The sequence below is a fragment of the Callionymus lyra genome, chromosome 2 (assembly GCF_982586985.1).
Source record: "Callionymus lyra chromosome 2, fCalLyr1.hap1.1, whole genome shotgun sequence".
Lineage (NCBI taxonomy): Eukaryota > Metazoa > Chordata > Actinopteri > Syngnathiformes > Callionymidae > Callionymus > Callionymus lyra.
The window spans coordinates 25,405,318-25,416,603 of NC_141819.1; the positions used below are offsets into that span (position 1 = coordinate 25,405,318).

General features: G+C 37.7%; 1 protein-coding gene across 4 annotated transcripts; it reads left to right on the plus strand.

Annotated features, from left to right (window-relative positions):
- Positions 1-552: 552 nt before the first annotated feature.
- On the plus strand, positions 553-9,938 carry sap30bp (SAP30 binding protein). Of its 4 annotated transcripts, none has more exons than XM_087782867.1 (10): positions 553-666; positions 1,112-1,218; positions 1,712-1,756; positions 2,790-2,829; positions 5,796-5,884; positions 8,124-8,215; positions 8,296-8,408; positions 8,609-8,667; positions 9,323-9,410; positions 9,486-9,938. In XM_087782867.1, exons 1-10 carry the CDS (start codon positions 573-575, stop codon positions 9,665-9,667), a joined length of 909 nt encoding a protein of 302 aa, XP_087638993.1. In that variant the 5' UTR covers positions 553-572; the 3' UTR covers positions 9,668-9,938. The 4 variants fall into 4 exon arrangements, with proteins under 4 accessions (XP_087638993.1, XP_087638991.1, XP_087638994.1 ...); XM_087782868.1 differs by having other exon boundaries at positions 562-666; positions 1,115-1,218; XM_087782865.1 differs by having other exon boundaries at positions 9,323-9,938.
- The last annotated feature ends 1,348 nt before the right edge of the window (positions 9,939-11,286 follow it).

Consider the following 11,286-nt stretch of genomic DNA (forward strand, 5'->3'; position numbering starts at 1 on the left):
ATTGGAGCTTTTGTGTTGGGGACTTTGTCTCTGGTGGTCTTTGCTCTATTATACGGGTGCTGCTGCAGTCCAAGAGAGAAGGAACACAAGAAGAAGAAGGAGATGACGACAAAGGCTGGAGTGATTTAATCAATCCGAGTCTGTCTTGCACCACAATGGACTTTTTAATGTATATATATTCAGAAATTGTTTGAATATTGGTTGCTTTGGATTATATTGCATTAATAATCTGCAACCATGTTCTGCTTTCCAACCATGAGTCCAATTTTGCGGAATGTCAATGTGTTTAAAAAATGTAAAACAGAAATGTTATCCTTCCCTTTGTCAAATGTGGGCTATTCAAAATGTTTGATTGATATGATTAATTGAATAAATAAAGCAATAAAATTCCATTAAAAATACAAAGTCATGTCTGATTTTTTAATATATATTTGTATGTATAGTCAACAATAAAGTCAATATTAATCTACAGTCTGCCTCCGAACTACATCTTCCAGAAGCAAGTGCTCCTCGTTGAGCATTCTGATGACGCCATTTCCCCTGCGACTCATGTTTGTAGTGACGCAACGAAGATGGCGAGCGGCAAAAAGAGTGCCCTGCTTTCGTCTTTAGCCGACTATGGAAACGATTCAGAACCCGATTCCGACTCGGAAACGGATGAAACAGGTATTTTGTCCCATAAATTTAACAAGTTTTAGTGTAAAATATGAGAGTACTTAACCACAGCAATACCTTTGTTATGCGCGCTCAGCAAAAGTACTGGCTTATGAAGTTAGCATGTGGCTAGTTGTAGCTACATTGTTCTTTTGTACAATAAGCTTAAAAAAGAGATCATTTGGCCATATTTCTTCACCGATTAGATTTAGATACGTGATATAAATGTGTATCATTGTTTAAAAGACCCAATGCAGATGTGTTTGCTTAGTAAATACGATTGCACGTGTTAATACTGAACTGTTATGTTGTGCCATATAATGCAAATAATTCATATGTTTTAATATACAGTACACATCATGGACACCTGGTTAAACTGCCAAGGAAGGATCATAAAATGCTCGTAGTGGGATGTTCTTTTTTTAACCATAACCCCTACTTCTGGTGTCATTTCCAGCAGAGGGTCAAGTTGGCGGTCTTGTGCACAGTTATGGCGAAGAAACCTTTAACAGAACGATCGAGACCGAAGACAAGGTCTCAGAAGACAGTGGAGAAAGCATTTCAGTCAGTATTTATTTATTTTCATTGTGTTTTTTTGTTTTTTAATTTTCATAAGACAGTATACAGTATCTTAAGCGCTTTGTGACCCTGGTCTGGAAAAGTGCTCTACAAATACTTACTTACTTACTGAATTTGGTGTTTTTGATGATTGTTTTTTTTCTGCTGCCGGGTGATTGTTTTAAACCGGCTTTCTGGGTTTTGTTTTCATAATATTCATAATATACACACAGGTTATAATGTAATCTCTTGCAAATAATAAAAAAAGTTGTTTAAGTTTTATATTCCATACGAATCAAATGTTTTTTGTAAATTAAAAATGGCATCAAAATCCATTGGTATAATTAGGTAATGAGCAACTATTTCAACAAAACTATTAAACAATGGTAAAGCTTTCTCTAAAAAGTACTTTCTCTTAACTTGGACCTGGTTTTACTTTTTTTGGATTCAGAACCTTTGAGCTCAGCAGTTCTAACCCCCTGTATTTTTGCTTTCATAGGAGATCGACGAGGCTGACGAAGGCAGGGACGAAGAATATGTTGAGGTAATTTAAAACCGTGCCGTGGGATGCATTTGGGAGCACACTTAACCTTATTTTCAAACATAACACTATAATGTCGATTGTAACGTGTATAAACACTAGATGGTGCTGTACTTAAGTGAAGCCAGCTGTTTTGAAAAGCTTGCAGTGTTGTTGTTCTGTGGTGCTGTTTTTAAAGATCACAATTGTTTAAAAAAAAAAAAAATTGATAGAATGAGCACCCTGACTCATCTTTAGTCAAAAAAAGTCTTGGGTTTTCTAACCATATGTTCTACAATACAAGTTGTCTGGGCAGTCTTTGTCAACAATACAAATATTTGGTAGGTAGTCGATTCATTCCAATAGAATAGAATAATAGAATAGTTTCGCTAGAAGAATGAATAACCATGCCATGACAAACTTTTGTAAGTGACGCACGGAGAAATATAAACTTAAATCTATATTTGTTCTATTTTTGCATGCATTTTTACAGTATTTCAACTTGATTTATGAAAGTGATGTAGCCCACAAAATGACTTTATAACAGAAAATTACTTTCTATAAATGTCTCTGTCTGCCTGAAAACATTTCCCTTGATGTCAAGTTGCTGTGAGCTCAGGCCACATTTTTGTTGCTTAACACAATGTGCTCTGGGAATCGAGTATCTTCGTCCAACAGTCAGGATAATTCTTTTCATCTAGTTGTGCAGTTGCTTGGTGAGGAAGTGATGCCTGTGAATAACAACATTGTCCTCTTGAGCTAATCCTTTGTTTATACCCACCATGCTGGCACTAAATGCTGCATACTTTCAACACTGCCAAGACAAAGAATCAAGGGAAAGCTACCTAGTGACATGACGGATTCCCTTTTTTTAGTCTATTGAGCCGTTTCTTGTTAACTGCAAAGATTTCAGCTTGTTTTTACATCCTATTTAATTTGCCAAAACTCTGCTTCATGTTTACCGCCATGTTGTTTCTGATGAACATTTGAGAACTGAATACCATGTATCTCTGTTTTTCTCATTCCCTTTCTTTCTCTACCCTTTTCTCTTTTTCAGATCCCTGAAGCAGAAACAAAAGATCCAAATGAACTAGTTGGTGAGTAGCAATAAATATATGTTATCTTAAAACCATTACATTTGACTGTAAGTTTAATTTTACAAACAAAAGCACAACCACCGTTAAAGTAAAAGTTTGTTCTCCCTAAACATCACTCAGAATTCCTGCAAAGTTCAGAAATGTAGATTCAGTCCTTAACCAAGTAGGGACTAAACCTTGCAAACTTGGGCTTTATTTTAAAGTATTACATTTATGCTATAAAGATGAAGAAAGTGCTTTCATACCCATTTTAACCTCCTCTTGGTCATTCTTTATTTTCTTTAGTCACTGATATAAGTATGCGTCACAACACATTGAGCAACCATAAGTCATAAAATCATGCTCTTACTAATTAATTCTATTTTGCTGCTGGGGCAACAAACGCCTCTGCTTGTCTTCTGACTCATGTGTGATTGCTGCAAGGTGTTAGTGTCATACAAAAGAGGAAATGAGTGTATCATGGAACAGTGCTTGGTACACATAATTCCAAAAGTCTTTGATGTTAACTGGAGTTCAAGCCACACCTTGGCTGGCACACCAGACATGTGACAAATCAAACGGGCACAAAAGCAGATGGTGTGTTGAAGGATTTGTTTAAACTGATGGGTGTGATTTTTTTTTTTTTTTTTTAATGCAATTGATTGTATAAACCTTATTGTTGGTTTTTGACAGCAAAGTAGAAAGAATGTACGTACTCCTATGTTGAATGGAATTTAATTCAAGTCCCTTATTGCACAACTTGGATAGTTTTTAGAATCTTTTTTTGATGTTCAATCTATATTTTACTTTTTAAGTAATTTATAATTAATTTTATTAGATTTATTTTTCCCACATTTAATAGGTCCTTTTGTTCTTTTATTATTATGTTTTTGCTTGATTGCACCTCGTTGTCTAAAATTTGACCCACCACTTGTTTAAATTTTTTATTCAGCATGGATGTTTTTCTGAAAAAGTAACGTGGTAAAAATCAATAACAGTTATAGCTCAAAATAGAAATGGAATACTTCTATGGATGTTTTTCTTTGCATGATTAATTTTCATGTAAAAAAAATGCAATTTGTGAAAATACACACGAATACGTTAAATATCGCTCAGGTACTTTTGAAGCAGAAATGACACTCTCTCTGCTCTTCTGAGACACACTAAACGCGTCCCTTCTGCATCTTTGAGCAGAGTGAAGCTAGTGATCAACCCGCCCATTAGTGTCTTGTTGTGTCTTTGTGACTCAGTCTCACATTCCAGCTGCAGCTTTAGGCTTTCATAAATGTCACAGAACGTTTACTAAATGGGCTCTTGTCAGCGGGTTAAATCATATTCTTTGTGTGATCTTTTTAAGAACCCACTTTGTCCGAGAATAATTGTGGATTACTGAATGGACAGACGACAGAAATATAAGCCTTTTTTCCTCCTCTCAGCATGGTCAACGATTGTCCAATGCCCATCCATTAATGTGAAGGTTAACCAGCCTGTGTTTAATATCGGTAGTTGGATAAGACGTTGTAGCAATCGGTCTTGATTGGATTATGAGGCTCAACAACATAATTCCTTGCTGAAAGCGTAATTGTCTTGGACAGGGAAACACAGCGCACCTAGAAAAAGCACATTCTGCATGCCTCATCAGGCTTTTATGCTCTTGTTTTGGTAACTCCGTGGCACTGAAACCTTCTGCATCCATTGGAGCATAAAACCTGATGCGTCACAAGAGAAGGCCTTGTTAAAACTTTAGACTGTGCGCCAGAACCATAGCAACCACACAGACTGCGAAAAAAAAGGCGTGTTGGTGTAGTCGGCATCCCATTAGGGAGGAAAATTAATTGCAATAGTTGCCTACAGACGGACCATAGCATGTTTATAAACTCTTGACTATACTTTATTTTGAGTCCTCATTATCCCTCCTACATGCTAGTATTCTCATCATAATATAAGTGATGTTGTTTGCTTTCTCTTTTCAATATTTTTCACATCCTTTGCTTGCTCAGCTTTCGTACACATGCATAATAAAAGTGCTACAAGAATATCACTTTCGTCAGACATGCTTGCCGTAGCTTGTAGGAAACACCCTTGATATTAAAACAAAAGAAATTCCGAACGTCATCTTGCTGTCATGGGCTGAACGCCTGCCACGTGTGAGAACAGTTATCTTCATGCTATTACTCGTTTTGACCTGAGCAGGACGTCTTGTGCACACTGTGCACTGCCAGCACTGAGTCAGAGAGTGATTGACAGTGCTGAACGACTGTAAAGACCATCTGCCTGATAGAAATATAGAGTGACATTCAAGAATGTCTGGCCCCAAGACAGGGGAAAAAAAGAAGCCGAGTGAAAATAAGGGATGAGCAAAAAAAAAAAAAGGAGGGGCAAAGTGCATCACATCTTCTGACATGTCCCAACAACAGCCGCTACCTTACTCAGTGAAGCATCTTTCATTTCATTTGTTCCATTCAGAAAGGTGTACAGCTGTACGATACCATTAAACACACCATTATGTTTTGCCTAAATGTTGACAAGGAAACATGCACAATGCAAAATTATGTTTTTTGTTGTTGGTGACATCCTTCAACATTGTTTTAATAGATTTAATGAATGTTTATTTCCATCTGATATCAAGATACATATGTCAAATTAAATGTTTTAAGAATATAATAATTCCCTTCCCTTGGATCAAGTAGAATACATAAGCAATATAAGTTGAAACTTGTATAAATAACATATTTTAGAGTTGATTTTGTTTTTCCCCGGCCTAACAAAAGATAAAAAATATTCCATTTGCTGGATAATTGTCTTCGCATGCCACAGTTTATTTGTCTCTCTTAAGTAAATGGATGCACTTTCCTTGCTTGGATCCTTCCTTACATATTTTCTTTCTTTCTAGGGCCTAATGGTCAGCGTGTGCTAACATGTAGCCTTGATCATTCAGGGAAGTGAAAACGTGTCCAACGCTCATGTTTGTCTTTCTGTCTCTTCAGCTCTCTTCTCGGAGAAAGTGCGGAACATGTCTCCAGATCAGATCAAAATCCCTCCCGAGCCACCAGGACGCTGCTCCACCCAGCTGCAGGTAGAGACGCCCATTTATGTTACGACACAAAACCTCTTTGAAATAACACTGTTACTAAAAAGTGTCTGCTTGAAAAACATGGGGGGGATTTTTCCAAGGTTATTATGATGTTTTGCGTTTTACTTTTCCACTGAGTGAATGACTTCTGCTCTATGATCAGAGCATAAGTTCCTCTACAAACATCTTTGTTCCTCTGCCAGACTCTGTCTTTGTCATGGCAGACGGAAGGTGTCAAGTTAAGAATCTTTTATTCTTTTCTTTCTAAAGTTGGTCTGGAATTCAAGCCCCAAAAGCTGCACACGCCACTAAATACTTTCATACTATAAATCCCACTTAATTGGGTTGTTGTTCGTTTCCTTTTGTTTGGATGTGTGTAAAAGTGAATATTTATTAGCATGCAAGACTTGAGATGTAAAAACCTTTTTGTATTTTGACACTAATAATGACTTTGGAAATTAAATTTCACATTGAAGAGTTCACATGAAACAATAATGTTTTTCAAAAATAAATCTGCAACATGAGCTAATCATGCACTGTGTGGATTTGTACCAGATCTTGTTGAGTATTTATGAGTTTCATCTTTGTTGTGAAACTCTTAACCCAGAAAAGAAAGACGGAAGTTATGCAAGCAGTTAATAAGATTTAGGCCAAATAGGAAAAGTTTGAAAAACGTTGAGGTGGTTTTAGGGGAAAATCAATTTTGTTTGTAAATACACACGTTTCATCTGGTGTTAAATAAACACACTAGTTAAGAAACACAATGATATACTAGAGGATTCTGTGTGATTGATCGACACTTCATTTTAAACACGATAATAATAATAATAAGATCAGAATAAAATTACTAAAATGACAGAATTACTTTTTTGCATGTAGTTATTATTCCGATGTGCAATGTACACAAACCGTTGAGGAAAGAACAGAAGCGTTATTAGTAGTTTAGCTGAGAAGAATGGAAGGAAGGGACAAATAAGTCTGTCATTTGAAACCGTTTACTTTCTATGTACATGAGAACTTAATAGCTGTTGGTAACCTTGACTTCTATTTACCAAATTAATAATTAACCACATTGCCCAAAAAGCTGCTTCAAGATATCCACCATCGCAACACAAGACGGGTTTCGTCTAATGCTTCTCTGGGTATGATATGTCAGATATTGTCTGCACTTAACACACGGGAAACTTAATAACTCTTATTACGTACACTAAATGGGAAGGTTGACGATCAATTGTCAAGATCTGTCTCCACACTTCCCCCTGAGGTCAGGAATTTATTCAGGTTGCTACATAAATCTTAAGGCACACCCTTATAATCAAAGCAACACTATCCTATTTCACGTTATCACCAGAGACTCTCCTTTTCTAACTTAAATCCAATTGAGCTCAGTACTGCTTGGTCAAAGGCAGGTCCGGGCACAGCTGACGAGTGAACACCTCAGCGTTTTTGACACTCCCACTTTTGTACGAATTATTCACCTCGACTAGAGCCACTGAACACTCCTTCAGTAAATCAACTTTCTCTCCTGGACCGTCTCCACACGGTGAACTTTCTCCAGCTGTTTTTTGCATTCTCTTGAGACTTTGATAAAAAAACATCTCGTTGTTACGTAACCTCGAGTCAGACCCTCATTCCAAACACATTGATACATATTTATACATACATATCCATTCAATTAATTAAATTAAACGAAACTCTTTTCCATCAGGGAGGTTATTTGCATATGTTTACCTGTTGGTAAAGATAACTTAAAAAGTTCTGAAATAAAAAGTATTATCAAGGTGTTCTGGAGAACCATCTGGATTTAGGAAGGTTTTGCTATGAACTCTCAAGGCGGCTCACACGCCCTGTCCTGTTCCAAAGGGGAAAAAAAACAACCTCTATAAAAGATGAGGCAGGCAGCAAATAAATAAATCGGTTTATTGTGACTGTAGTGACGGATGTAGTCATTTTCATGTAATATTGTTTGAGGGATGTTAGACAATAATTAAAAAATATAGCCAACCTTAAGTTTGGATGGTGGTAATGGTTCTGTCGTTGAGGACCGGATTCCTTGATCCGATTATTTTACTAAAATCTCATTAAACATTGAATAGAAGGCTTGAGTTCAATCAAAAACACATTGTTGGAATATATCTGGACGTCTGACGGATTGAAAAGCAACTCTTTATTCTTGCTTTATCTCAGGAATTACCTGCTCAGTGTTGCTCTTACTAAGTGTGATCTACTGCTTCACCAACAGGAGAAGATTATCAAGTTGTACGAGCGAAAGCTTCATGGAGACTTTGACACCAACAACCACATCCAGAAAAAGAAAGAATTTAGGAACCCAAGGTACGCTGGGAATTGTTGGACGGAGCTGTGGTTATTTTTGACAAATCTCTGGCTTGACGTTCTCTCCTGGTTTATTTCAGTATCTACGAGAAGCTGATTCAGTTCTGCAGCATCGATGAACTCGGAACCAACTACCCTAAAGACATGTTCGACCCACACGGCTGGTCGGAAGACTCGTACTATGAGGGACTCGGTAAGGAACTCTGAAGAGTTGATTTTAACATGTTTTTCTGTAAAGACGACAAACTGAAAACAAAAAATTAAAAGAACATATAAGTCAATTTGAACACGTGTGTGTTATAGGCTAACATTATAAGTCAAGTGGCCATTTTCAAATGGATATTTTGCTAAAGAACAACCTTTTTTTGTTGTTGTTGTTGGTTGCACTTGCAGCCAAAGCCCAGAAGGTGGAGATGGACAAGTTGGAGAAAGCCAAGAAGGAGCGAACCAAAGTAAGAACAAGACAAAACAAAAAAATTGATTATTATCGCGAGTGTGTGCGTGCATGCGTGTGTGTAACAGGCAGGTCTCCGCCAGCCGAGTGCATTTCTGCTTTACGGCCTTCGCAACTCACTATTTGATGTTGCCAGGTCTCGCTTTCATGAACTGGAGAAAACGTGCGTCTTTCCAAAAATGCTGAACTCAAAGTAAAAAATGTAAAGCGTGAACGTGCGAAATGTGTGTGTTTGCGTGGCTTCTGCGTAGTGTGAGCTCTTGTCATTCCAAACTTTTCATGGAGTCAATGGTGAACGTGATGAAACACGTTTCCATTTTTTGGTGGATGAAAACATCTGCAAAATAATGAACTTGCACATGTGATCTATATATGCTGAATATAGTTTGTTTATAAGTCACTTTTTAAAAAAAAATCTCTTATTAATCTGTGTTTTCAATCGTTTAATAAAGATATTTACCTTGGAAAATTTCCCTAAGCCCCGCCCACTGATAATACTTGGTTTTTCTCGAGCTAAAATCTTGTTTACCCATAACCAGGGCCCATTATCACGTCATAATGGACTCCGCTCTCGTAACCTCTCATTCGCAGAGACTTCAGACGGCGGAGAACTTTATAAAGTAATAACTTTAAAGTATCACTTTACTTCACAGATTGAGTTCGTCACTGGAACTAAAAAGGGAACCATCGCTTCAAGCACAGCAGCGTCCAACACCAACAACAGCAGCACCACATCTTCAGGTACAACAACTGACTACACAAACACACAAACAAACACACTAAGGTTCCAAATCTTTAATTTTCCCCGTCCAACAGACGCCCAAAAGAGGAAAAGCAAGTGGGATTCGGCCATCCCAGTCACACTGGCCCAGCCCACCCTCATCACCACCACCTCAGCCACCCTGCCCGCCGTCGTCTCCGTGACGACCACAGCCAGCGGCACCAAGACCACGGTCATCTCGGCAGTAGGAACCATCGTCAAGAAAGCCAAGCAGTGACTCATGGACAAAACGCAGCATCACATTGACTCTTGGACAAACTGCACATCATCATGTTAAATCTGCTCCACTTCATCATGTCTGAAGAGTTGTGGAGACTTTGATCTCACTCGAATCTTAATTTAATTCAATGTTCAGTCCCTCGGTTGCTTCTTATCTATTAGTTCTTATCTGTTTACACCATTACTGACCATCTTTATGGCAAGTTATTTTTATACCTGTAAATATGTACGACTAAATAAATGGACCCCATATTGCTTTTTCATCTTGACCTACGTCTTTGAATTCAGTGACTGACCTGAACAAACACAAACTGGTTTTCCCTCTCGTCTCCGACACGATCCGAGTCATCGAAGCTGTGGCCGATCTATGAACACACCTGTTGTCTTTTCTTCCCCACTTCAGATTCAATGAAGTGTGGAAAGCAGCTTCACTGCCTGTTTTTCTTCTTGCGTCCATGTGTGTTCCAGGTTGTATTCTTTCATCTGCACATCTGACGTCCATCTCCATCAGATCCCTGCACTTTCACATGGTGGGCAGACAAAATTCCACAGAGACTTTGTGCTTGTCGAAGAAAATGTTGACACGGAGCAGGAACCGTGGATTGACTTTAGATACACTTTTGTTTGATATGGACTCCAGATATTTTGGTTCCTCAAAGTTAAAGTAATTCTGTAAAAAACGATTAATGTACGGTGGCTGATGGGTGCGAAACAAACCTTTAACCAATTCACATAAACAATCCCTGAAACAACTTCACTAATTCACAATAACAACAGGTTATATAAGTTATACTTATTTGTGCAACGCCCTCTACAGGCTGTTACTATGGGTTACCTCCAGGCTCTGTCTGTCTCCAGGCGCTGAGAAAGATCTGCTCCCTACTGGGTGATTTACAAACTCGTAGAACCGAGTTTGTATCGGTAACCTGGGATTTTTTATTTTATTTTGTGAATTAGTTTCGTTGTTTCAGTGATTGTGTGTTTTGTTTCATGAATTGTTTTTTGGGTTTTGCAACTCTCAGCCATCGAAACAATCTGATTTAAAGTATGTACACTATTTACCACTCAATCTTCACAGCACAGCAGGAGGTCTCTGCCGAGAGCAAGTAGAGCACCGACGGCCTGTAGGGGGCACCATCAGAAAGTGGCTTCTTTTGATGAGGTTCAAAGCTGTAGTGACTCTTGCTGAAATTAAAAGTCCATACCCAAAATGTACATTTAGAAAAGTCACAATAACAACAAAGAACATTTCTTCTACCTTGCGCTCACCTGCAGCACTATAAATGAACACACCCACTGGTGCGCTCAGGTACGTTGTAATTCCTTTATGAGTCATCAGATGAAATTGTTTTGGTACAAAGTTGTCTCAAATCTAACATTAAGTTGAACTTTATGAAGTTCAAGTTAAAATGACAAGAATTTTTTTTTTAATCTTGTGTATGTTTGATATAATGAGTTAAAATAGTTTAGTCTCAAAACACATATTTGGAAAATATTAAGCCTTTTTTGGTTCAAAATTTAAAATGATGATCTATATTAATTATATTTAAAAAAAAAAAAAGCGATTTCATCGTAATGAATCCACAGCAACCACTTTCAAGGCTTCTTGCATATCTT